The 25,912-nt window shown below is 41.5% G+C and overlaps 1 protein-coding gene across 5 annotated transcripts in view; it reads left to right on the top strand.

Annotated features, from left to right (window-relative positions):
* The first annotated feature begins 1,550 nt into the window (after positions 1-1,550).
* Positions 1,551-25,912, top strand: part of Eya3 (EYA transcriptional coactivator and phosphatase 3) — an 86,580-nt gene continuing 62,218 nt past the window's right edge. For 4 of the 5 annotated variants that reach the window (XM_028888125.2, XM_028888127.2, XM_028888128.2 and 1 more), the window contains exons 1-3: positions 1,551-1,666; positions 19,910-20,005; positions 25,408-25,451. In XM_028888125.2, the coding sequence (XP_028743958.1) occupies positions 19,973-20,005; positions 25,408-25,451 (77 nt within the window). In that variant the 5' untranslated portion in view covers positions 1,551-1,666; positions 19,910-19,972. The remainder of the gene's footprint in view (positions 1,667-19,909; positions 20,006-25,407; positions 25,452-25,912) is intronic. The other variant, XM_028888129.2, reaches the window with a different exon arrangement.

Genomic DNA, 25,912 nt, shown 5'->3' on the forward strand with positions numbered 1-25,912 from the left:
TTAAGAATAAGCCTCCGTGTGTGATTTATCTGGGAGCTGAGTGGTGGGCCTCCCAAAAGAGCAAAACCAAAAAATAACAATGCACTACCACCACTTAAGGCTAGGGCATCTTAAGTGAATGGATGAGGAGAGGCAGTCCAAGAAGAGATTAGAGTTCTACTTGACAGAGTTAGGTCTTATGGGTCTTGTAGGCAATATAAAAATTAAGGTTTTCCCTGCGATAGAAAGTTATTGGAAAAGCATGTGATCTGATTAAGGCTTTAACAGGAAACTCCTACTTCTGGGGTAGGGAGCATAGAATAGGACACTCAGAATCACAGATTGATGTGCTTATACCAACACAGGTAGTATACGGTCAGATTCTGCAAAGACTTTGAAGACAGTGTCTACTGACTGAGCTAATTCGATGTGGTGTGTGAGAAAGAAGGGTTAAGAATCTTACCAAAGTAGTTGCTTAGAAAATTGTTGAAATAGAAGCAGTTAATAAAGGTCTTTTCTTTTTTTCAAAATATTTATTGTCGGGCGGTGGTGGCGCACGCCTTTAATCCCAGCACTCGGGAGGCAGAGCCAGGCGGATCTCTGTGAGTTCGAGGCCAGCCTGGGCTACCAAGTGAGCTCCAGGAAAGGCGCAAAGCTACGCAGAGAAACCCTGTCTTGAAAAACAAAAACAAAAACAAAAAAATTATTATGTATACAGTTTTCTGCCTGCAGGCCAGAAGAAGGCACCAGATCTCATTACAGATGGTTGTGAGCCACCATGTGGGTGCTGGGAATTGAACTCAGGACCTCTGGAAGGCAGCCAGTGCTCTTAACCTCTGAGCCATCTCTACAGCCCCAAGGTCTTTTCTTTTTATTTGTATTTAAAAGATAGCTTAAAAAAATAATCTTTGTGATTAATATTGTATTTGTAATTTTGGGTCTTTTTTTCTTGAGGGTCTCTTAGACTGAAGAGACTTACACTGAAGACTCCACAAAACCCGTTTTCAATCCCATTCCTTGCCCTCACTTGAGTTGTATTTTAAAATTAATGAAGCATTAAAAAATATGTTCCTGAGGCCGGGGCGGTGGTAGCACACACCTTTAATCCCAGCACTCGGGAGGCAGAGGTAGGCGGATCTCGGTGAGTTCAAGGCCAGCCTGGTCTACAGAGCGAGATCCAGGACAGGCACCAAAACTACACAAAAAAAACAAAAACAAAACAAAAAATGAGAGCTATGGCTGGGCGTGGAGGCACAAGCCTGTAATACCAGTCCTCGGGTTAAGGAAGAGGATCGTGAGTTCGAGACCAGCCTGAGGCACGTAATGGGACTTTGTTTTGGTGGGGGAAGGGCAAGTACTTTTCACCAAAGCTGCGGCAGCAGAGCAGCAGCATCATCCTGCGAAGCACTCAGAAGGAGACAACGAAGGGCCCGGGAAAAATCAATCTATCATCTCCGCCGGCGACGTGGGCGGGGCCCGGGCCTTTCCCCGCCTCGGGAGGCCGGACGCGTTTTCAGGGTTCGGGCGGAACGAGGTGTTGATTGTGAGGCGACCCCGTAAGCCTGCTTCCGGTTCCTAGGGGTGCACATCCGGGTCGCGCTAACGCCGCGGTTTCCGCCACTCTGTGGGTTCCCGAGTGGGTCCGCAGCGGTCCCATGTTGTGCTGTGGGGCGTCTGCAGCCTTCGGGTGAGTCTCCCGCCGCTGCCGGGGTGTGAGCGCGGCGGCTCGGGTGCAGCCTGCAGGGCGGCGGCCAGAGAGGTCTGCCCGGGTCCTCCTGGGTGGGGGTCCCTTCCGCGGTCCCTTGTCCCTGCCGGTCTCCCCTCGAGCCTTTTCCTTCACGCTGGCCTTGCCCCTCCTCACCGCAGCGCCTCAGCCCTACCTCTGCCTCCTCTTCTCTTAGCGCCTCTTCCGCACCCGTGGGTTGAGAGCCGCTGTTCTTCCACCCGGAGCGTGGGGGTTCAGCTCCGTCCCCCGGCGCCCTCACCCGTGACCCTTCCCCCGTCCAGGGACTAGTCGATGACAAGGGTGTTTCGCCTGCCTTTTCCCAGCGAGGCGAGGGCTTCTTCAAAGCCACGATCTCGGGCCGACGTCTCCTGCCTGGGGCGAGTTTTTTCGCCTTGAGGCTCGAGGTTGGACTGAACCCTTGATCGCTCGCTTCCCCAGTTAGAGAACAACAAAGGCGTTCGTTCCCAGTGCTCTGCTCCGCCTTAGTTTTCCGGGCTCTCGGAAGAGCGGCGAACAGGTGGCGGGCTCGCTGTCGGGCTTGTGTGATCTTGTTAATTGACAGGTCTTGGAGTACGTCCTGTCCGTTTTGTGTCCTCTGTCCCACGAGGATGGATGTGCACAGCTGAGGCGACAATTCGGATGCTCTGCACTCTGCATGGATTTTAAGTTAGAGGGCAGTTGTTATGACAGAGGACCGAGTTTGTTGGGAGATTTATAAACTTACTTTTAAGACATTTTCGTTACTGTTTTCTGCTAGAATTCACTACTGTAGTTCAAAATAATTTTCCTTATAAGCCAGACATTACTTCTTAGAATATTCTTATCCTTTTAACTTGTTCTTAGTGTTGCCACCATAGTTTAGAAACCATCATTTTCTTATTTTCAGATTAAAGACCTCTTACATTCTCTGGAGGTTTTTCATCATCTATAATGTGGAAGGATTAGACTTAATAATGGTTAGTGTCCTGGTTCTTAGATTTTGTGATTTAGGGGTACAGGTTTGGTACCGATCTGGTTTTTTGGTGTTTGTGACATTTCATTGCAGCCATCATTTTCTTTTGTGTGTGATCAGAATTAATAATTAAATATGAACAGAACAAATACAACGTTTATTATTGGTTTCTCTCGGCTGTCCTCCCTCACATACAGGTATGAGAGTGTAGCATAGACTGACTTAGTCCAAAATTGGGCCACTCTCTTCACCTGTTCTTAGCAAAGAACTTTGGAGTTTGGCCATGTTAGTCCGTGCCCCAGAGAAAGACCTCCAGGTTGGTTGTTGGGATTGAAGTGGTGAGGGGCACCTCCATGGAAGTTTATCTGCCCTCCCTCACCTGCACTGCAAAGGGGAGCCTCTGTTCAGCCTGACCCCTCGTTTCCCTCTTTGAAACAACCCTAGTAAACGTGGCTGACTCCAGTGATTTCTTTGTCTCTAGGTTTGAAGAATACTTCTTTTTTATAGTTATAATTGGTGTACAACTTTCAACTTTTCTAATTTTTGAACTTTATATTTCTTTCCTCCCTCCTTTACCTTCTTTCCCTCCTTCCTCTCTTTTTTTTTTTTTTTTTTTTTTTTGTGGTGTGTGTTGACCCCAGGCTGGCCTGAAACTTGCTATGTAGCTGAGAATGGCCCTGAACTCCTGACCCTCCTGCCTCTACCCTCTCAACTCAGGGATTACAGGCCTGTGCCACCATGTTTGACGGTTTCCTAAGCATATTTTCAGTCCAAAGCTAGTGAGATTTTTGTAGTCTATGGCCAAAGGGAATTGAGAGTTCAAATGTACTCCTTCATTGATACCCAGCTTTAAGAATTAATGATGATTTTTCCAAAGTCTTATTTTTATTTATTTTTTTAAATTTGACTGTGTATCAGTGCCTGGTGCCAGAGGAGGCCAGAAGAGGGAGTCAGATTCCCTGGGACTGTAGTTACAGATGGTTGTGAGCTGCCACATGGGTGCTGTGACTCAAGCCTTGGTCCTCTGAAAGAGCAGCCAGTGTCCTTAACCACTGAGTCATCTCTCCAGCCTACCAAGATCGTTTTTTTTTTTTGAAAGAAGTCCTGTATTTACATTCAGAATAAGTTTTATTTCTTTGAAAGCTGTAGACTAGTGAGCACAATATAGTATTTGGTGGGCCGTATTGATGGATTTAGGATATCAGAATGAAACTATTAGGATCAGAAATCTATGCCATGACCAGGCATGGTGGCACATGCCTTTTTAATTGAATCTCAGCACTTGGGAGGCAAAGGCGGGTAGATGTCTGTGTTCCAAGCCAGCTGTGTCTCCAAAATAAAAAAAAAACCAAAAAATCTGTAATGTGGATTTGCCTTTAAAAAGGGACTAGAGAGGGTGGTGGCACACGCTTTTAATCCCAGCACTCAGGAGGCAGAGCCAGGAAGATCTCTGTGAGTTCAAGGCCAGCCTGGGCTACCAAGTGAGTTCCAGGAAAGGTACAAAGCTACAGAGAAACCCTGTCTCGAAAAACAAAACAAAAAACTAACAAACAAACAAATAAAAAGGGACTAGAGAAGCCGGACGGTGGTGGTGCACGCCTTTAATTCTAGTACTGGGGGGTTAGGTGGGGGGTGAGGCAGTTGGATCTCTCTGAGTTCGAGGCCAGCCTGGGCTACAGAGTGAGTTCCAGGAAAGGTGCAAAGCTACACAGAGAAACCCTGTCTCGAAAAACAAAACAAAACAAAACAGGGACTAGAGAAACAAACTGTTGATGCAGAAGTAGAAGTTACTTTTTAAAGTGACACTTTCGTGTTGTGATCTAAATTCTACATAGAAGCCCCTAAGTGATTGAGAGTCCCTGCTATCACTGGAGCAACCGTGGTCATGCCCCTGGACTGGGGACAGGACACTAGTAGTCTTTCGAGGTACCGAAGAACCTGCTTTTCTTAGCTGCTGCCTTAGTTAACTGTTCTATTGTTGTGAAGAGACACCCTGACCAAGGCCACTCTTACAAATGCAAGCATTACATTACGGTGGGGGCTTGCTTACAGTTTTATAGAGGGTTAATCCATGATCATTATGGCAGGAAGCAGACAGGAGAGAAGAGCAGAACTTGAGACTGAGCCTGGTCCCTTGCCTTTAGAAACCTCAAAACCCACCCCCAATGACATACCTCCTCCAACAAGGCCACACCTACTCCAGCAAGACCTCTCCCACGGACCAAGCATTTAAACATGAGCCTGTGGGGGTCATTTTCATTCACACCACCATAGCGGCCAACTCTCTAGTCACTAGAGACAGTGTGGCTTTAAAGCTCTGAAAAGAAATCACTGTCGGTTTTCTTTTCCTTTTTTTTTTTTTTTTTTTTTTAGACAGTTCTCTGTGTAGCTTGCTGTCCTGGAGCTGTAGCCCAGGCTGGCTCAAACTCAGAGATCCCCCTCTGCCCCCGATGCTGTGATCTGCACCACCACTGCTGGCTTCACTGTTGGTTTTCTATAGCAAGTTCTACCTTAGGTTTATTTCAGTTTTTAAGCCTGAGAGCTCCATTTAGAAAGCATTTCTGCATGTTTTATACCTACATGTTTTTAGGTTTTGGGCTTGATTATTTTTGGTTGTTATTTTTGTTTTTTTGTTTTAGACAGTTTTTGTTACTTTGGTTTCTGAGTCTTGGTAAGCTGTCATCACACATTGCTTGTAGTTTTTTCGATTTTTTTTTTTTTTTGTTTTGTCACAAATGCTTTAATTTTTTTCCCTTGTACACTATGATATTTAAAGGATGATGCAATTTTAAATATTTGAGAAGCAAAATCTATCTCCAGCCTGTCCTTCCCATTATCCTTGGATTTGTGATCGCCTGTGCTACTTCATGACTTCATCCTCTTTTCCCACAAACAAAAGGCTCTCATGAAGCTTACTTTCTAGTAGTTATTTGTCTAAAAGATTTATGTGAAATGCAGATGACTACATGTTACTGTAGTTTGTGTATCATTTAAATAGAAGGACTGGAGAGATGGCTCAGCGGTTAAGAGCACTGACACACTCTTCCAGAGGACTCGGTTCAATTCCCAGGTTTTACATGGCAGCTCACAACTGTCTGTAACTCCAAGATCTGACACCCTCACATAGACATGCATGTGGTCAAAACACCAATGCTCATAAAATAAGAATAAATAGATTATTAAAAAATAAATGGAGGAAGACTAGTTCAAATAGAAATATACAGTGTAAGGACTGGGTTATTGTTCCATAAAGTCTCCTAAATGATTTATAACAAAAGGTTGAATTGTACTTACAGTAAAGTACTAAGAAAAAGAGTTGGACTAATTTTTTTTCTTTTTAAAAACATTTATTATGTATACAGTGTTCTGCTTGCATGCCAGAAGAGGGCACCAGTTCTCATTACAGATGGTTGGGAGCCACCATGTGGTTGCTGGGAATTGAACTCAGGACCTCTGTAAGAACAGCCAGTGCTCTTAACTGCTGAGCCATTTCTTCAGCCCTGGACTTTATATTCTGATTAACTTAAAATGTAAGTGCATGTTCCTGTTCTGAGTATGTGTCTTAATTCTGAGACACATTAACTGCTTTACATCAGGGAATGTGGCACATGATGGAACACACCCTCTTGGAGGCATCAACCCAAGTCAAAGGTAGCTAGTTAATAAATGTACAAGTATTTTATTTACAGTAAATTTAAAAATTAGACATTTAAGCTGGGTGGTGAAGGCATGTACCTTTAATCCCAGCACTTGGGAGGCAGAGACAGGCAGATCTCTGAGTTCTAGGCCATTCTGGTCTACAGAGCTAGTTCTAGGACAGCCAGGGCTACACAGAAAAACCCTGTCTTGAAAAAGCAACCCATCCCCCCCCCCAAAAAAAAATAAAACCAGACATTTAAAGCATGGGCCTCATAATATCTGTCTTTAATTTTTTTTTGACTATACAAAATCATTTTAAATCACAAGAAATCTATAGTTTAAGTCTGACTTTTTTTTTTTTTTTTTTTTTTTGAGACGGAGCTCACATATCCCAGACTGGCCTCCAACTCCCTATATAGATGAGGATGATCTTGACCTCTTCACCTCTTACCTCCATCTCTCAAATGCTGGGATTATAGGCCTGTGCCACCATGTATATCCTAATGGTTTATTTTAAATAAGTTAGCAGATCAGTTCAGTGCATATAGTGTTTAATATCTTAAAGATCCTACTACAGATTGTGGTAGATGCACTTTAACTTATTAGTTTGGTAATATTTGTACCAGCTAGATTTTTTTTTTCTTCCAGTAAAATAGTGAGCAGTAATCTTTGTAGTACAGTTCTTTCAATAAATATAAATTGGGTGCCTACTGTGTCCATTATAATATTACATATTTAGATTGCTTACATGAATCAGGTGATCTTGTATAGGACCAGCAATTATATTAAACTCTGAATCTCATCTTGTTTATAAATTTCTGAGTTCAAGACTCAATATAATTAGAATTAAACTAATTTAAGAGGGACATTGTGCACATTTGTAAGCCTGGCACTTGGGAGGGAGTAGGAATTTTGGTGAGTTTGAGTGAGATTCTGTCTCAAAAAAAATCAACCCAAATTAAAAATAGAAACTAAACTCCCAGAAAATGAACAGTTAATTTTTAGACCTAAGAATGTGTCATTCACCTGTGAAAATAGCATACGATTTTTAAAACTAGATGTATGATTTCCTACTGCTTATAAACCATTTTGGAGTTTATTGCTTGAGTCTCTAACACAGCTTAATAGAAAAGTGTATTTCATTTCTTTAGTAAGTAGTAAAAAAAAAAAAAAAAGTAGTTTCTTTGTTTTTCATTTGTGGTGATTTCTTCTTTTTTACAAGCTGAATTGTGTAACAACAAGATCTTGTGTTTTTTTTTTTTTTTTTTTTTTTGTTTTCCTCAGAAAATGTGATGTGGTGTGGTCATATCGTGTTAGAGGTTTTTGCAGTGGGGGTGTGGACTCCCATGCCATTATGTGTCCCTTGCGTTCATGTTGTTTTTTGAAAATAGCTATTAGAGTGGAAAGGAAGGGTAGATGTGCAGCATTTCTGTCCTTTCCGAGCCAGTTTAGTGAGGTGAGGTCAGCAGACATGGTCAACTTCGTGCTTTTCATCAGTTTTTATCTCTTGTTTGTTTAGGTTTTTTGAGTGTCATTGTGCTACACATAGGTGGCCTCAACTTCACAGCAGTCTTCCTACTTCAGCTTGCTGAAGGTTTCGTGCTATGAATCCAGGCTTGAGGTACCACAGCCTAGTCAGTTATCACCACTTTCCCTTGAGCATTCGATGTGAGTCAGGTACTCACACTATTTCACTTCAGTCAGTGCACTTCCGAGGGATCCGCACACACGAGTGGTGAGAACTGGGAGAATGAGAGCTGGAAGGGATACAGAAGGAAACTCGCCTACTTCTCAGCGTCCTCTCACTATCTGCCTTTTCAGTGCTGGCCCTTGGTGACTGGCATGTATAGCATACATTTTTACATCACTCAGCTTTTACAGTCTTTAGTATTGTCTGGAGACACAGCCATGCATTGAGAGCTCTGACTTTGAAGATAAACCTGCCTGAACTTGAATTCCAGTTGGTGACTTAGGTATATAACCTTGAGCAGGTTACCTGCTGCGTCTTTAGTTTTCTTCGTAGAATGGTGATGATGATTGAAAATGGCTCTTGTGTTACAGGCATAATGGAAAAATGAAAATAGTAGTGTATAAAGGTACTTGGAACACTGCGTGATCCATAAAAAGCATTCCATAAATGTTAGCTATTAGTACAGTGAGCTCATATTTGGGTCTCCTGGGAATATTTGTGACTGTGGTGAGTTTTGTATATATGCTGAATAAAAACATTGTGATTGGCATGTAATGATGTTAAATTGTCCAGAAGTTTGAAAACATCTTTTCTTGAAGATTTGTGTAGAAAAGTCTTGTGCGGAGTTTTAGAATCAAAGCCATGTGACAAAGATAAGCAGATCTGCAGGCCCAGCTTATCTAATCTTTCATAGTAATTTCTTACTCTTTGGACCTTACTCCTAAGGCTTTAGTAGTCTTAGTTCAAAGATTTTATTTTTAACTTAAAATTTGTAAGGAATGTGTATGGGTATGGGTATGTGTATGTGCATGTGGGTGCCATTTCCTGAGGAGACCAGCAGAGGGCGTCGGATCCCTTGGAATATGTTTACAAGCAGCTGCAAGCCATCTCAAGGGTGCTGGAAATTGAACTCAGGTCCTCTGAAAGAGCAGTATGAGCTCTAAATTGCTTCTGTAGTCCTTCAAAGTTGTTGTTTTGAACAAATACATCATGCTTATTATGTGCTAACCTGCTCTTAAGTTTTACAGACATTAACACATTTAATCCATATAAGAAAGGAACTGTTGCTTTGTACCTCTCAACAAAGTTGACCTCTATACAATTATTGCTTATTTTCTAACTGCTTTAGTTTTACAGACATTAACACATTTAATCCATATAAGAAAGGAACTGTTACTCATGTTATACACATGAAGTAACTGAGATCTAGCAGGCCTTATCTAAGGTCTCATGGTTAGTGTCAGAGCTGCTAAATTGGACTTCTGTAGCCAGTCCCAAAGTGTATGCCCCAATATCTTATGCTTGCCAGCCCTGCTTCGTATAGAGGCCAGCTTTGTTGAAAGGGACAACAGGAAGAGCAGCCAGTGCTTTTAGCCACTGAGCCATCTCTCCAGCCCCTGGAGACAGCTTTTGTTTTGTTTTGAAATACGGTTTCTCTGTGTAGCATTCTTAAAAGAACATTCTTTTTTTATATAGTATTTTTATTTTATAATTAACTTAATTTCACATATCAGCCATGGATTATTCCCCCGTCCTCCCTCCTCCCACTCCAGCCCTTCCCCCAATCCACCCCCCACTCCCACCTCCTCCAAGGCAAGATCTCCCCTGGGGAGTCAGCCCAGCCTGGCAGACTCAGCCAAGGCAGGTCCAGTCCCCTCCTCCCTACACCACCATTCTTAAAAGACAGCGAAGGCCCTGCCCATGGCAGGCAGGCATCTCTTTCCCTGCAGTCTGGTCACTGTATAGCATTTCCTGAGTAAAGATGAAATCGTGCCATTCTCTCGCTCGACCCTTGTCACTTTCCCAGACGCCTTACCAGTATTACCAGTCATTAACTTGCTAGCACTAGTCCTGGTATAAGAGACCAGCTAAATCCCACATAATTTGTGTGATGTTTAGAAGATAAATTCATATCCAGAAGGCAAACTTGCTCTCAGACATGGCCTAACTGCCCTCTCCTGCCTCCCACTTTCTTCGTATGCTCTTTCCTTCTTTTCTGGATGGTAGGGTCCTGCTGTGGAGTCCTCATCTAACTGGAATTTGCAACCCTCCTGTCTTTGCTGCCTTGGTGCTGAGATTAGGGGCATGTGGTGATCATCTTGTAGTTAGTAGAGGTAAATAACTAGAACCTGTATACCTCATCTGCTTCCTCTACTCTGAGGAAAACTGGTTAGACTTAGAACCTAGATTTATCAGTCATCTTTGGAAATTAATATTGTAAAAGAGGCAGCCATGACTTGTTCTCTAGCTGGTGGCACTGCTTTGGTGGCTGGAGAACTTCAGCGGCAGCGCAAGCTTTTAATCTCAGCGCTCGGGAGGCAGAGCCAGGTGGATCTCTGTGAGTTCAAGGCCAGCCTGGTCTACAGAGCTAGCTCCAGGATAGGCACCAAAACTACACAGAGAAAGAAACCTGTCTCGAAAAACCAAAAAAAAGGGGGTTGGGGATTTAGCTCAGTGGTAGAGTGCTTGCCTAGCAAGCACAAGGCCCTGGGTTTAGTCCTCAGCTCTGGAAAGAAAAAAAGAAAAGAAAATTAAACAATTAAGCCAGGTGTAATCCCTGCACTTGGGAGGCTGAGGCAAGAGGATCAGGAGTTCAAGGCCACGCTTAGCTATTTGAGACTCTTGATTTTTTTTTTTTTCTTCTTTTTTTTCCTAGACAACGTTTCTCTGTAGCTTTGGAGCCTGTCCTGGATCTCGAGTTGTAGACCAGGCTGGCCTTGAACTCACAGAGATCCGCCTGGCTCTGCCTCCTGATTGCTGGATTTTTTTTTTTTTTAAACAATCACCGCCCAGCTAAAAAAATTTTTTTAAACAGTTACATGTTTAGTAAGTGTTTTTATAGAAAAGCATGCTTTTCTGGAGATGCCACAAAATGCCTACAAGAGAGTCAAGTAAATCTCTCAAAGCTCAAAAAGAAAAAAATGAATTTCAATTAACATAATAAACATGTTCTTCAGTTTTTAGTCAAGTTTGCCTAAAGTTGGTAAATGGTAAAGATCAATGGGAACTTTTGCATCTTCCAGGTATAAATCTAGCAGTAAATACAGTAAATATTTTTTTCCAGGTCAAGTTTGTTTTGCAGATGACCAGTCTCTTGTTTGATTGATTGTTTTTGAGACAGGGTTTTGCTATGTAGCCTTGGCTGGTCTAGAATTCTCTATGTAGACCAGGTTGGCCTCAAACTCATAGAGATCTGCCTACCTGTCTCCCCAGTGCTGGGATCAAAGGTGTGCACAACCATGCCTGTCTAGATGGCCAATTTAAAGGGCTGCTTTACAAATACTGGTACTTGAGTTCATCCTTTTTACTTTGGGTTTCACTTTGTAGCCCCAGCTGTCCTGGAACTCACTCTGTAGCCCAGGCTGGCCTCGAACTCAGAGATCCGCTTGCCTCTGCCTCCCGAGTGCTGGGACTAAAGGCATGCCCTGGCCCCCTTGATGGTTTTTGTTTTTTGAGACAGGGTTTCTCTCTGTAGCTTTGCACCTTTCCTGGAACTCACTTGGTAGCCCAGGCTGGCCTCAAACTCAGAGAGATCCGCCTGCCTCTGCCTCCCGAGTGCTGGGATTAAAGGTGTGCGCCACCACCGCCTGGCCCCTGGCCCCCTTGAATTCATTCTTAAGGCACTAGAAAGATTTGTAAGACTTATCAAGACAGCAGAGTGCCTGAAACTGTCAGTGTTACTATTTACTGAGTGTTTATTTCTTCAATTTAAATTTAGGATTGGACTCAGCATAAAAGCAGGATGCTAACTTTGGAGTTATATGCCAGATTTGTTAGACAGATTTTCCAGTTATTTGGAACATTTTTGAGTGTTTTAATGGTCCCCTTTCTCTCCTTTTATTTATTTTTTTATCCTTTTTGTTTCCTTAATAAGATCTTATATAGCCAAGGCTGCTGTTCCTGTATGTTCAGAGAATGATTCATAATAACCATGTTTCAGGTTCAAGTGAGCGAGTTTATTTACATACATAGCAAGCAAAAGTAAAAGAACAAATAGTAAAGAGCAGATAGCAAAACATCATCAGATTGGATACAACATCTACTAGAGATCTCTAGCTGTACCAGACAAAGTCAAGGTTTAAAGTACCCAGCAGAAATCATCTCAGCTGGAGTTCCTGCTGAGAGCTTTCTCTCCATGGGGGAGCTTCCCTCGGCTGAACTGGCTTCTTGTTCCCACTGTAGACATGTGTTTTTTTTTTTTTTGTTTTTGTTTTTCGAGACAGGGTTTCTCTGTGTAGCTTTGCGCCTTTCCTGGAACTCGCTTTGGAGACCAGGCTGGCCTCGAACTCACAGAGATCTGCCTGCCTCTGCCTCCCAAGTGCTGGGATTAAAAGCGTGTGCCACCACCGCCCGGCTAACTGTAGACATTTTTTGTGCATGGGATAAGCAATAGTAATATCAGTTTGTTACCTCCTAGCTGTTCTCAAGGTGTTTTTAATACCCTTAGCAGCTGGCTGTTTCCCTCCTCCCTGGTACAGAGTCCATTCTGCCCTAGGAGAAAGTGTTTTAGAGAATACTTGAAATAAACATGGTGGAGTCTGGGACAGAAGGACAAGCCCATGGCATTTTACCACTATAGAGTATATTGCAACTGCCCTCCAACTCCCTAAGTTGCTGAAGGTGACTCTGAACTCCTCATTCTTCTGCCTCCCAAGTCCTGGATTACAGATATATGCCTCCACACCCAGTTTCCTGCTTGTTTGTTTAGAAGTATCTGATCTGTTGGATGTATGGCTACTTTGTTATTTACACACACACACACACACACACACACACACACACACACACAGAGAGCTTTTTTTTTTTTTTTTTTTTTTTAATTTGTGTATTCATTCAGTAGCCAGGAGAAAGCCAGGAAGCCCAGGGAGTTAAATAAGAAAACAACCAAAAACCAAATTTCTTAACTAGTTGTTTTCTGTGTCTGCTGTGACAAAACCAAATTTGGAGTCTTTTCTCCCCATTTATCCCCCAGAGAGTTTCTCTGTGTCTTAGCTGTCCTAGAACTCACTATGTAGACCAGGGTGGCCTTGAACTCAGAGATCTTCCTGCCTCTGCCTAAGTGCTGGGATTAAAGGCATGAGCCACCAACTGCCCTGGAGTTTTAAATCAGTAGAAATATATGTTTGCTCACAGGGCTGGTGGTCAGTTAGGAACCAAGTGTTAGCAGCCTCCTCCAGAGGCTGTGGGAGAATTCCTCACCGTTGCAGGCTTCTAGTGGGAATTGCTTGCTTTCTTCCACCTTTATCACTCCAGTCTGTCCCTCCTCTTCACATGCCTTTTCCTCTATGCATTGATTATTATTTACTTGCTGTGTGCTACCTGACGCTAAGAATATTAAAACTGGTGTTGGTCACAGACCTCATAGGACCAAGAAAAAATGGATAATTTAAACAAAACTTTTTGTTACTGTTTTTGTTTTTTGAGGCAGGAACTCCCATAGCCCAGACAGGTCTTAAACTGTATTGCTGGGAGTTAAAGATGATTTGGAGCTGGGCGGTGGTGGCGCACGCCTGTAATCCCAGCCCTCGGGAGGCAGAGGCAGGTGGATCTCTGTGAGTTCGAGGCCAAGGCCAGCCTGGTCTACAGAGCTCGTCCAGGACAGGCTCCAAAGCTACAGAGAAACCTTGTCTCGAAACCGCCCCCCCACCCCCAAAAAAAATCAATCAAGATGACTTTGAGCTCCAATCCTCCTGTCTACTCAAGTGCTAGGTTTACAAGTCCATGCCCCATGCCCAGCCAGAATTGTTAGCTGTCAGATTTACAACCACGAGCAGGGCTCAGAGAGAGGGTTTTGGAGAGCTTCTAACTACTAACCATTGATGAAGCAGGCAACTCTTTCACTAATAACTGAGATTTTCAAAGTCAGGGTCGTATTTCTGGCTTCTAGTTTTATTTCATAAATGTAGTTAGCATTCCTCCTTGTTGTGATCATAGCCTGTTTTATGCCTTCTTTTATGCTATATCTGAGAACAGTTTGAAGATACATATAGCTTTGTAGCCAAATCTGAATGTGATTTCTCTTCTTAGCCCAGATTACTTTAGTTTAGTTTTTTTTTTTTCCCCCGAGACAGGGTTTCTCTGTGTATGTAGCCCTGGCTGTCCTGGAACTCCCTCTGTAGACCAGGCTGGCATCAAACTGAGATCTACCTACTTGTGCCTCCCAAGTGCTGAGATTAAAGGCATGCGCCGCCAGCACCCAGCTAATAATTTATTTGTTTTTATTTTATCCGCATTGGTATTTTGCCTGCATGTATGTCTGTGTGAGGGTGTCGGATCCCCTAGAACTGAAGTTACAGACAGTTGTGAGCTGCCATGTGGTTGCTGGGAATTGAACTCAGATCCTCTAGAAGAGCAGCCAGTACTCTTAACTGCTGAGCCATCTCTCCAGCCCAACTTTAGACTTTTTTTTTTTTTTTTTTTTTTCGAGACAGGTTTTTTTAGTTTGGTTTTGGATCACTTGTAGCCAGCTGCCTCGAACTCAGAGATCCCTGCTTGCTCCGGTGCTGGATTAAAGCATCGCCACCAATGCCGGGCCTAGACTTATTTTTAGTACTTTGGTGTGTGTGTGAAGTAGAACCTAATTTGTATTTCATCAATTAGTAGTGAATGTGATCTTTAGTGTTTCTTTCTTTGAGTTTTTATTACTTCTGTTCTTGTGTTCCTCACAAATATTTATTAATGCCATTTTGTCTAATTTTCAGTAAGAAGTATATAAGTATTGGAACATGCCTTCACTTACTTATTTGAAAGCTAATGTATAAAACCCAGATGCCCACTTTTCATCACCACTAAGAGGCACAATTAACAGGACACCTAGAAACGGCTTCTGCTCTCTTCACAGCGTCTGTGCTGTAGCTCTTTAAGACTTTCTAGTTTATGAGGTAGAATTGACTTTGACCTACTTCTCTAGACTTCGGGGGTCAGGCACTTGTTTATGAGTTTGCATCCCCCTTAGGACAGATTGTTGAATCATATTTGAAACAACCATCTTTAATTTAATTTTTCTTTTTTTGAGACATGGCCAGCCTCAAGCTTGCTGTGTAGCTTGGGGCTTGGCCTCCCAAGTGCTGGGATTATGGTGTGAGCCACCCTTCCCAGTGACAGTCAGCCTAAAAGTCACTAGAAGAGGGCACTTGGTTTTTGTTTTCATGCTTTAAGGTATATATAACGTATATTTAAGACACCATGATAGCTGGGAAAGGCCTCCACCGCTCTTAACTGCTGAGCCATCTCTCCAGCCCCAACACTGTATTAAAGATGTCCGGAGACTGGTGAGGTGGTTCAGTGAGTAAAGACACCAGCTGCCAAGCCTGAGGATCCAGTTGGTGGAAGTTGAGAACAAGATTACCAAAGTTGTCCTGTGACCTCCACAGTTGTCCTATGGGTACCTCCACACACATACACACATGTACAAAAAATATATATAAATGAATAAAATATAAATAATAAAATATAAATGAATAAAATATGATTAAGAAAAGGGACTGTGTTAATCCTTGAATATTTCTGTGCATACTTAACTGCATGTAAGTTTCTTTGTTGTACTGATAATCAGATATTTTGCATTATGTATATACTTCTCTTGAAGTTATAATTAAGAGTGATACATACTTTTACATCAGCACAATATATATAAATATGTAGTCAGACTTTTCTTTGGGCAACCAGCTCACAAAAAACGACACGGAGACTTTATATTAACTATGAAAGCTCGGCCTTAGTTTAGGCTTGTTTCTAACTAGCTTTGATAACTTAAATTAACCCATTTATGTTAATTTACTTTTTTTTTACCTCATGACTTCATTACCGCATGTCCAAAATGTCTATCCTGCTTTTACTGAGTTTCCTGGTGTCTCTGCCTTCTTCCCAGTGTCTTCTCTGCCCAGAAATTGTGACTAGCTATTGGCTGTTCAGCCTTTTATTAAACCAATCAGAGTGACACATCTTCACAGTGAACAAAAAGATTATTCCATAACATAAATATATATAAATTTATATATTTTGTTTTTCTATCTGCCTAAGAGCTATAATAGCACATTGAAATAGACATAAGTTATGCTTATGGCCATTATGATTACAAACCAAATAATGTGTAGATCCAGCTACAAAAGAAATATTATGAGATAGGAATCTAGAATTTTGAAGTAAAGTATTCACTGCTAATTATTTATTTTCTAACTTCTTAGCCATGAAATAAAAGTTAAGTTGTGATAGTATAAAAAAGATTTGGCTCTGTTTCTGAACATGTAAATCTGCAATAATATTTTAAAAATATGGTGTTTTGGGGTCAGATGGCTCAGCCTGATGATCTGAGTTGAATTCCCAGAACCCACATGGTGGAAGGAGAGAACAGTCCCCTGCAGGTTGTCCTCTGAGCTCCACATGTGCCCTGCACATGCCCCTTATCCCCACAGAATAAACAAGTGAAAAAACTTACGTTGGCATGGAAGTGGTGACTCAGACGGAAGTGACAGCTACCTCAGGGCTGAGGTGTCACTTGAGTGATTTCTAGGCCAGCGTGGACAACATTGTGAGGCCCTCCCCACAAAAGAAAACCCTCTTTGAACCAAACCAGTTTTTAACATTTTCATTGACACTTAGAGAAATTTTTTAGGAAATACTATTTTTATTCTGAATTTTATATTTTCCTTGAATTTTTTTGAGATTGTAATTTAATTGCAACATTTTCCCCTTTCCTAAACCTCCCATATACCCCTCTCTACTCTCTTTCAAATTTTTGACCTCTTTTTTGTGGTGATACTGTTTTCCCCAAAATATTATGCACCCTAATAAACTTATGTGTGGTCAGAGAACAGAACAGCCACTAGATAGACATAGAGGCCAGAAAATGGTGGCACTCACACCCGGGTCATAACTATTATTATTTGGTGTCTTTAAGTCTTCATTTGCAACAGAAAAATGTTGGGTTTCACTAATGGTGAAAATACATACAAACTGGAACTATTCCATGGAAATGAGAATTCTAAGATTTTTTTTTTTTTTTTGCAACAACTCTGCTTTGCTTATATTACTCAAACTGGAACCAAGAATAGTGGTTTTTTTATACAGCTTCCGAGATTGCTAGTGAGTGGACTTTCTATTATATAACCCATGTCAATTAGAAAAACGTGTGGTGACATAGATATTAAAAGTTTTATCAGCCGGGCAGTGGTGGCGCATGCCTTTAATCCCAGTACTTGGGAGGCAGAGGCGGGTGGATCTCTGTGAGTTCGAGGCCAGCCTGGTCTACAGAGCAAGTTCTAGGACAGCCTGGGTTACACAGAGAAACCCTCTCTCTGAAAAGAAGAAACAAAACAAAAGTAGACTATAGTATACTTAGATATGAGACTGTGTGTTTGCTCTTTAGAGTCACACACACAAAAAGAAAATCAAGTTTTAGCACATTGATAAATACTGAAAATGTGAAGAATGCTTACATCCTTCTATTTAACATAATCTTATATTTCAACCTACAAATTTTGGGAAGGAAGAATACTATATTGATAGCAATAGTACTTAGGTGCATAGTGTAATGAAAATATGTATTGTTATTAATACATTTTATTCACAGATGTGCTAGAATGTGTATTTGAAAGTATCTCACATACTACAATTGCCAGGATCTGAGGAGGTCCTCTAACAAATCATCGGTTTTTTGTAGGCTACTTGGATTTCACTTGGCTTTGCTGGTATTGTTTTGTTTCTTTCTTTTCTTTTTCTTTTTTGAGACTGTATTTACCTGTGTAAGGAGGCTGGCCTCAGAGTTGCAATAATCCCGCCTTGGCCTTTGAGTGCTGAAATTATAGTGTGTGACACCACATCCCAGTTTTTGTTTTAAAATGGTGGAAATGACTGGTGATAATTGACCAGTTACTTAAAATATCAAGCCTGAATTTTCAAAGTTCCTTTCTCTGAAATATGGAAGCTATGTCTTTTTATTCCCTTCAGTTGAAAAGCTGAGAGGAAGGATATTGGTAGTTTTAAAGATGTTAACAAGAATGTTTATTTTCAAAGAAGAAACAAATAGAATTATTTTCTAAATTTTTTTCATAAAGAAGTCGCCTTGTAACTTCAGAATTCACACTGTAAAGCTCAGGATTTTAATATGGTTTTGGATAGTTTGAACATTTGATTTCTTACTTTTAGAACTTATTACTGCCTTTTGGTCTGTAAAAAAAATTTGTAGTCTCTTTTAATGTTCAGATTTTTAAATTGGTTTTGTGTTTAAAAGCAAAATTAAAAAACATGTTATTGACTACCATTTTTAATAATTGTCTTCACCTCCCTCTGTCCCAGTGCGTATTTTAACCTTGCCCCAGGGAAGAGATTCCTCTCCCTCTTTGCTGAGAGCATACTCACAGTGCAGTTCTTACATCCATATCCCTTGATTGAGAAAACATGGAGTGTTAATAACTTTCTGTGTAGGTAAGACTCACAGTTTTCACAAATGAAGAGTGAAGGCATTCTGTTTCTCTAATAATTTCATCCTATTTTGTTTGCCCTTATGGGTTGAAATCATATTTACAAATGTATGTTTACATAGTACAGTAATCACATAAAGAGACTGTAATTTAAGGTAGTTATAAATTGGCAAAACAAAAAGGTGTTTATTTTTTACACTTAGAAATCAGTTTCATGGTCACGTGGATTATGCTCTTCTGTGTCGAGCAAAACGAGCCTGGGAGGGTTGTAGCCGTGAGCTTTCATTTGTGCATCCTGTAATTCTGCAGTGCAGGTTGTCTGCGTCATCCAGTGGAGCAGTTTGGAGGTTCTGTAAGAGTCACATGTGCATTGAGCACATGTACTTCTGACCTTTAAACTTTGTTTGCCTTTTGACATTTAAGAGCAGAGGAAGGAGTAAAGCTATTATCACCTAATTGTTAAGGTTTTTCATCTGTTTGTATTGCTTCAACTTGTTTTCTATCCTTTTCCTGTTCTTATGTGTGACTCTAAAAAGTATAGTCTATTGTACAAATTTGGTGGGCACCAGCAGAAACGAAGGCTGTGGTTCCGTTTCCCTTGTTTGTTTCATTATCTCGGCAGCGGGAGTCTGCACTTTAACTGTAGGTCAAGGTGGGTTCGGTGGTTGGTCAAAGTCACGTAGGTGAGACTTCAGGAGCATCCATCGGAAAAGAGCCAGCCTCAGTTAGACAGGAAGGGAGTATTTCATTCTTATAATGTATCTCCTGTTAGCAGGTCAAAGAAAGGCTTAAGAACTAAAAATTAGTACCAGAGGAACAGGGTTTGAACAGTAAAGATTTATTTAAATAATTACCTAGTATATTTAGTGGAAGCTCATTATTTCAGATTAAATTGGATCCTAGCTTTACATAATTATTTTTTCCTTAATTCTCATATTTAAGGTTTCACTTTACTTGTTTGTCTTATCAAGATCCAGAAGAATTACATTTTCATTTAAATTGATTACATATAGACAGATAGTTGATTGTGATGTATTTAATTGATTTTCCAGTTTGTCCTATTTAAATCGAGTCTGTGTGTCTGTGTTAACAGTTATGTAAATGTTCCACATTAAAGCAGGTTAGATGTTATCATAACTTACTGACCTGCTAGGCCAGTCTCTATCATTTTAAACGTAACCCTAATCCTTAAAAAAATTGTTTTATTATCTGCACATGGCTGTCATTGTAAAGTGTTTAATGCATCAGGCACTATAGTAACTGGTAGAAGCAGCTCCACGTGTTGGCTTTTGCAGAGCTTTCCAGCAAGCATTGCATACAGCTCTCGTGACTTGGAACAGCATGTCAGTTTTGAAAAGCCACGTGCACGTTTGAGATTTTGAGATTGGAACTAACGTAGAAAGCTTGAGTAGCAAAATACTAAAAAGTTATTCTCTGATGACCTCGATGATAATACTTTATGAAGTATATAAAGCTTTGAATTCTTCTCTTGTAACAAACAGTGTGTGAAGACCGCAGAGACCTGCAATCCAGTCACGTAAGTGTGTAAAGAGATAGTGGTCCTCATGGAAGAAGAGCAAGACCTACCAGAGCAACCGGTGAGTATTTCCTTCAAGTTCAAGGTGATTGTAGAAAAGCTAATCTGAAGAGACTTTTCGAGTATAATTCAGTTATACTTACAGAATCCAAATTAGAAATGAGACTAAAGAACAGGATCCTTAGTAATTTCCCTCTAAGAAAGCAGTGTTGTATGTTCTTTTGTTTGGTTTTTGAGATGGAGTCTTGCTATATGCAGTCTCCGGTGGCCTCAAATGTGTGGTCCTCTTACCTCAACCTCCCTGATCGGAATCACAGATGTGCACCGCCTTGCCTGGTGTGTTGTGTGTTTTTAAACTCAGACTTGACTAACTTACTTCTAGGGAATCTGTTCAGCACACTCCGCATTACCTGTGAGTATTGCCCTTTTCCCTGTGTGCTGAGAGTTGCATTCTCGTGATTACTTTGCCATTCTTTTAGCCTTCTCCATTATGTAACTGTAAAAGCTAGGGAGACATGAGTAACTAATAAAATACCTCTGAAACTTTTAAATGTGATCCCTGTCCTTGGTGAGTTATTAATAACCATAGGTCTAATAGGGTTAAAATCATCTTGAATAGTATATACAGGATGTGCACTGTTGAAACAAACAGCTGACCTATAGACACTAAATGTACCAAGGAACGGGACATCATTGAGTGTTTATGTAGTAAGTCAAAAGTCTACTCATGAATTCAAAAAGACGTATGTAAATGTCGACAGACCGTTGAGATGGGAATCGTTCATTCCTCCCTACCTAATTAACGAAGTGGAGACTAACCAGCTAACGGCTCATCTCTTCACCTGCTTCCTCCCTTCTCTTTCTGTTCGGTTTCTGTAACACTGTATGCAAAGCCTGAATGTTAGAGGAAAGGAAGAAACCGAAGCACTCGGAAGCCAGAATTTCTGTCGTGGGGTTATTGTTATATAGAAAGTCACTTTTTTTTTTTTTCCTTGGTTTTTCCAGACAAGGTTTCTCTGTGTAGCTCTGGCTATCTGGGAGATCACCACCACCTGTCTGGAAAGTCATTTTCTTACTGGCTCGAGCTCCCAGTATAAATCTGTCAAGGTGACTGTGTGACCACATGGACATGTCAGTGCTGTTGGAAAGGGCACAGTATACCTGACGTCACAGGGTGAAGTACCAGTGTTGGTAAGGGGTCAGAAAGCATCCAAGGGCAGACATGACCACAGGCTTCACTAGACTCTCTACATAAAGACAAGGCAGACAGCAGTGGTATGACTCATTAAAATAATTCTAGCAGGCTGTTTTGGTTGATTTAGGACGGGGGAAATAGGGATGTAGGAGGTAGTCCCCAGCCGAGGTGGCTCAGACCTGGAATCTCAGCACTTGGAATGATTAGTTTTTTTGTTAACAGAAACTAGGGTCCTCTAGGAAGAGGAACCTTGATTGAGAAAATGGCCCCCATCTATATTGCCTGGAGCAACTTCCCTCCTGGTTTCTGTTTTATTCCTGCTGACTTCCCTCAGTGAAGGATTATTTATTACCTGAGAGTGTAAGATGAAATAAACCTTTGCTCCCAGTTGCTTTTGGTCATAGTGTTTATCACAGCAATAAACCCTAATGAAGACATTTGGGGAATGGAGGCAGGAGCATTAGGAGTTCAAGCTCAGCCGGGCGTTGGTGGCGCACGCCTTTAATCCCAGCACTCGGGAGGCAGAGCAGCGATCTCTGTGAGTTCGAGCCAGCCTGGGCTACAATGACTCAGGAAAGCGCAAAGCTACCAGAGAAACCCTGTCAAAAAAAAAAAAAAAAAAAAAAAAAAAAAAAAAAAAGTTCAAGCTCATCCTCTGCTGTATAACATGTTCTAAGTCAGCATGGGCTACATGAGACCCTGTCTCAAAGCAATAACTAAAGAGTATTTGAATTATAGAGGAAGTGTTTCTGACTATAGGACTCGAGAGGTGAACAAACCGCTTTGTCCTCCAGCTTGCTCCTGTAATTAGTAGATGCCTAGTGGACAAGCACAGAATCTGAGAGAACACGGAGTACTTCCTTCCTGTTGGAAAACACTTAGGAACCTGAGGAAGTGATGATTTTTGGGAGAAGAAGAGCTGTTGGCAGGCTGTGGTAGAGATCCCATGATAGAGCAAGTGGCCGTGCCACTCACCCACTGCTGAGATGGACGGCTGCCTCACCTCTGAACTTCACTGCCTTTTGCACGAAGGGAGAGATCTGAGGCTAGAAAGGACAGCCTCCCTGAATGGGGTTTTCTTTTTGTTTTGGAGGCAGTGTTTCTCTAAGAAGCCCAGACTGGCCTTGACTTCACTATACAGCCAAACTGGCCTGAAACTCATGAGCCCCCGCCTCAAGCCTCCCGGGTCCTGAGATCGCAGGAATGCACCACCATACCCAGATCATGGTATTTTAAATAAGTCCTGATCCTCCAGATTCAGAAATTTTACCTCATAAGCCCACTTTGTTTCTTTGAGACAAACTGTGTGTGATCCAGGCTGGCCTTGAAGTACAGTGCTGGGAGTGCAGTCACGTAGTACCACAGTCAGCCGGCCAGTGGACCTGAGACTTGGAAACACAGTCAGACCAGTGTCCATTATCTCTGGAAAAAACAACAACAAAACGAAACAAAAGCCAGCGAATGGGAGACGCATTTGAAACAGCTGCAAAGAAGCACGCTGCTTACGTGTTGTCACTGTTAACCAGCAGTGATGGCAGGGAGGGACGGAGAGTAGGACCGGAAACTGCATCCCTGCGCTGCTTTCATGTGGACTCGGTAACAGCATCCTAAAACGGAGCGAGCGGACCTCAGAAAAGACTGTGCCGTTTGGGTAGTAATGTTGACAGGTCCGAGTTTTAGGATATGAATGGCTCAAGTGACATAGGATACTAGGAAACTGAGAAGAATTCTTCAAAGTACCAGAGAATAATAACATCGTTTCTTCAGCAGTGCTCACTCTGTAATTGCAGTGAGCTCTCTCCCCATCTTCTTCTCTTTCCGTTTTCGGGGAGTGGTGGTTGTTGTTTCTTCCTTGTTTCTTTTTTTTTCTTCTCCAGTACTGAAGGTTGAAGCGAGGGCCCTGCTCCCAGCACTAAGCAAGTGCCTTACCTCCAGCTAGCCTTCGGGTATTTCCTGTTGTTTAGTTTACTCTTGGCTTTCCCTTCTCAAGTAGAGGCCTACACCATCAGAGAGAAAGGGCCCTCCATCTGGAGGTAGGAGTGCTGTATTTTGTAAGGTTGCTTATGGAAACCTTACAAAGCTATTTGTAATTTGATGACTTCCCCTCACTCTTAGCTCAGTGTGGCCTGGTAGTAGTATTTTCTAGATGTGCCTATTTTTCCAAAAAATAAAAGAAGGTCTGCCATTTTATTTCCTGTGTTTGCCATGTTATACTATGACTAATGCTGACTTTATGTCCCCATGTTAGGGAACAAAAAATGCTGTAAATAGATGAGATCAGTCTCCTTCATTTGTTACCAGATTTTTGGTGGGAGAAAAGAATAAATGTATATTGTGTTTATATGTATGTGTTTTTGTGTCTAGTACAGTTGGGTTTAGCAACTCATCCCCGTCTAATACCTGAAATTAGCACACAGCTTAAGAATTACCATAATGAGGCCGGGCGGTGGTGGCGCACGCCTTTAATCCCAGCACTCGGAAGGCAGAGCCAGGCGGATCTCTGTGAGTTCGAGGCAGCCTGGCTACCAAGTGAGCTCCAGAAAGGCGCAAAACTACGCAGAGAAACCCTGTCTCGAAAAACCAAAAAAAAAAAAAAAAAAAAAAAAAAAAAAAAAAAAAGAATTACCATAATGAAGTGGACGGTATAGGGGAGTATGTTCTAAACCAGCACAGTCCGGCTGTGGCCTTTGGTTTACTCTGAGATCTGTTTTTAGGGCTCCCTCCATCTGTGCTGATCCAGTAGCCTCTTTGTTTTTACACTTAACACTGTTTCCCTCCTGTCCGTCTTCTGTCTCTGTCTTATCAGACCGGTCTGTTATCTTGCAAGGCCTCAGAGGCTCCCTGTTATCCTCAAGGTAGGCTCCAGCTCCCTGATCTACTGTGTACTGATGCTGCACTGTGCCATCGTCTCTTCCTTCACACGTGCCTCTCCGAGGTGCAGTGAGGTTTTAGTACATTGATTTCATGTTCTTTATTCTAGTTGAGGCCTTTTTATGACTTTCTGTACATACTGGCCTGCGCCCCACCCTCCCAGATACAAGTTCCTTTTTACCTACTAAATTCAATTTATCAGGTTTCAGCTTAGACTAATACACCCCCCCCCCCCACCCCCCGAGCTGAGGACTGAACCCAGAGCCTTGCGCTTGTTAGGCAAGCGCTCTACCACTGAGTCAAATCCCCAACCCTGACTAATAACTTTTTATTTATTTGTTTGTTTGTTTATTTTAGATAGGCTCTTTAAGCTCTGGCTGGCCTGAAACTCACTATGTAGTCCAAGCTGGCTTTGAACTTACAGAGATCCACCTGCCTCTGTCCCCCCACAATGCTAAGATTAAAGGTATGTGCCACCACACTGGGATTCTCAGTTGAATTAAAATCATAGAATACTATTTTTGTATGTGTTTTGTTTGTATGTATGTATATATGTATGTATGTATGTATGTATGTGAGGAGGTCAGAAGAGGGGCTCAGGTCCCTTGCAACTGACATAATGGTATGTACGTGCTGGGGATTGAACTTGGGTCCTCTGCAAGAGCAAAAAGTACTCTTAACTACTGAGCCATCATTCTAGCCCCCAAATCATAGAATACTATTTAAAGGTGGGTAAGAGCTGAAAATGTTAATTGTAAAATGATGACATGCAGTAAACTGTAGTTGAACTTTTCTTGTTTTCAATTCAGTTTCTATTTAAACCAGTTTTCCTTATTCCTTGGGCTACATCTCTTTTCCCCGCTTTTATTATAGGGTTAGATTCTTTGTCAGAGTCTGCATGTCATCCTGGGTTCTTTAACCACTTGGTTGGCTTATTGTAAGGAACTACTATCATGTAAAAGTTTCACATTTTTGTATAATAACATTTATTCTAGGTCTAATAAAAACAAAATAAAATACATATTGGTTAATATATAGTAAAATTTCTCTACCAGGTGTCAGCACCTGTGAATTAAACCAACTAAGGGTAAATATAATGGGCAAAAAATATTTTTTAGTGCACATATTGTATAAACAGTCTCATTTCCTAAATAATATAGTGTAACAACTATTCACATAGTATTTATATTGATTAGCTATTGTAAGTAATTTAGAGGTGGTCTGAAGTACATGAGAACTATGTACGGTAATATAAAGGACTTGAACATCCACAGATTTTGGTATTAGTGAGGATTCCTGGAGCCAGCCCTGTGATCTGGAGAGACAGCTGTGTTTGAGCAGCTAGGGTTTCAGAATGAGATTACTGCACTGACTTCAATGTGTACTGATGTTTGCAGGTGAAGAAAGCCAAGATGCAGGAACCAGGAGAACAAACTTTAAGGTATTTATAAAGTTGGGCTTCTTTTAAATGATCTGCGTTCCTTTTACCGCGTGCTGATTAGTATAGGGGCATGCTTTGTGGTGAGTATGCCTTTTAGGTTTTCACCGTTACCTTTGCGTTTTGAAATGATTTGGTTTCAAATTAAAATTCCTTTTCAAAATAGGATTGATGAGACTAGTTTGGGCAGCACAGCAAGACCCTGCCCCCCAAAACCAAGCAAAAATCTACTTTCCCAAAATAGCTTTCCCTCTGATACTCAGGCAGATCTTTTGTTGTTGTTATGCCTTTATTACTTATTAAACAGTATGTACTGAGTTCATTTGATATATATTGGGCATTTGTGGAGAAACTCATAAATGAAAAATGATCTATTCTTTAGTCAAATGTACAACACAAAGGAAGGAGAGACCAAAATAAGGGAAACAGGAAGAGTTTGGCATTAATTATCAACTGAGCATGTG

The sequence above is a fragment of the Peromyscus leucopus genome, chromosome 2 (genome assembly GCF_004664715.2).
Source record: "Peromyscus leucopus breed LL Stock chromosome 2, UCI_PerLeu_2.1, whole genome shotgun sequence".
NCBI classification, from domain to species: Eukaryota; Metazoa; Chordata; class Mammalia; order Rodentia; family Cricetidae; genus Peromyscus; species Peromyscus leucopus.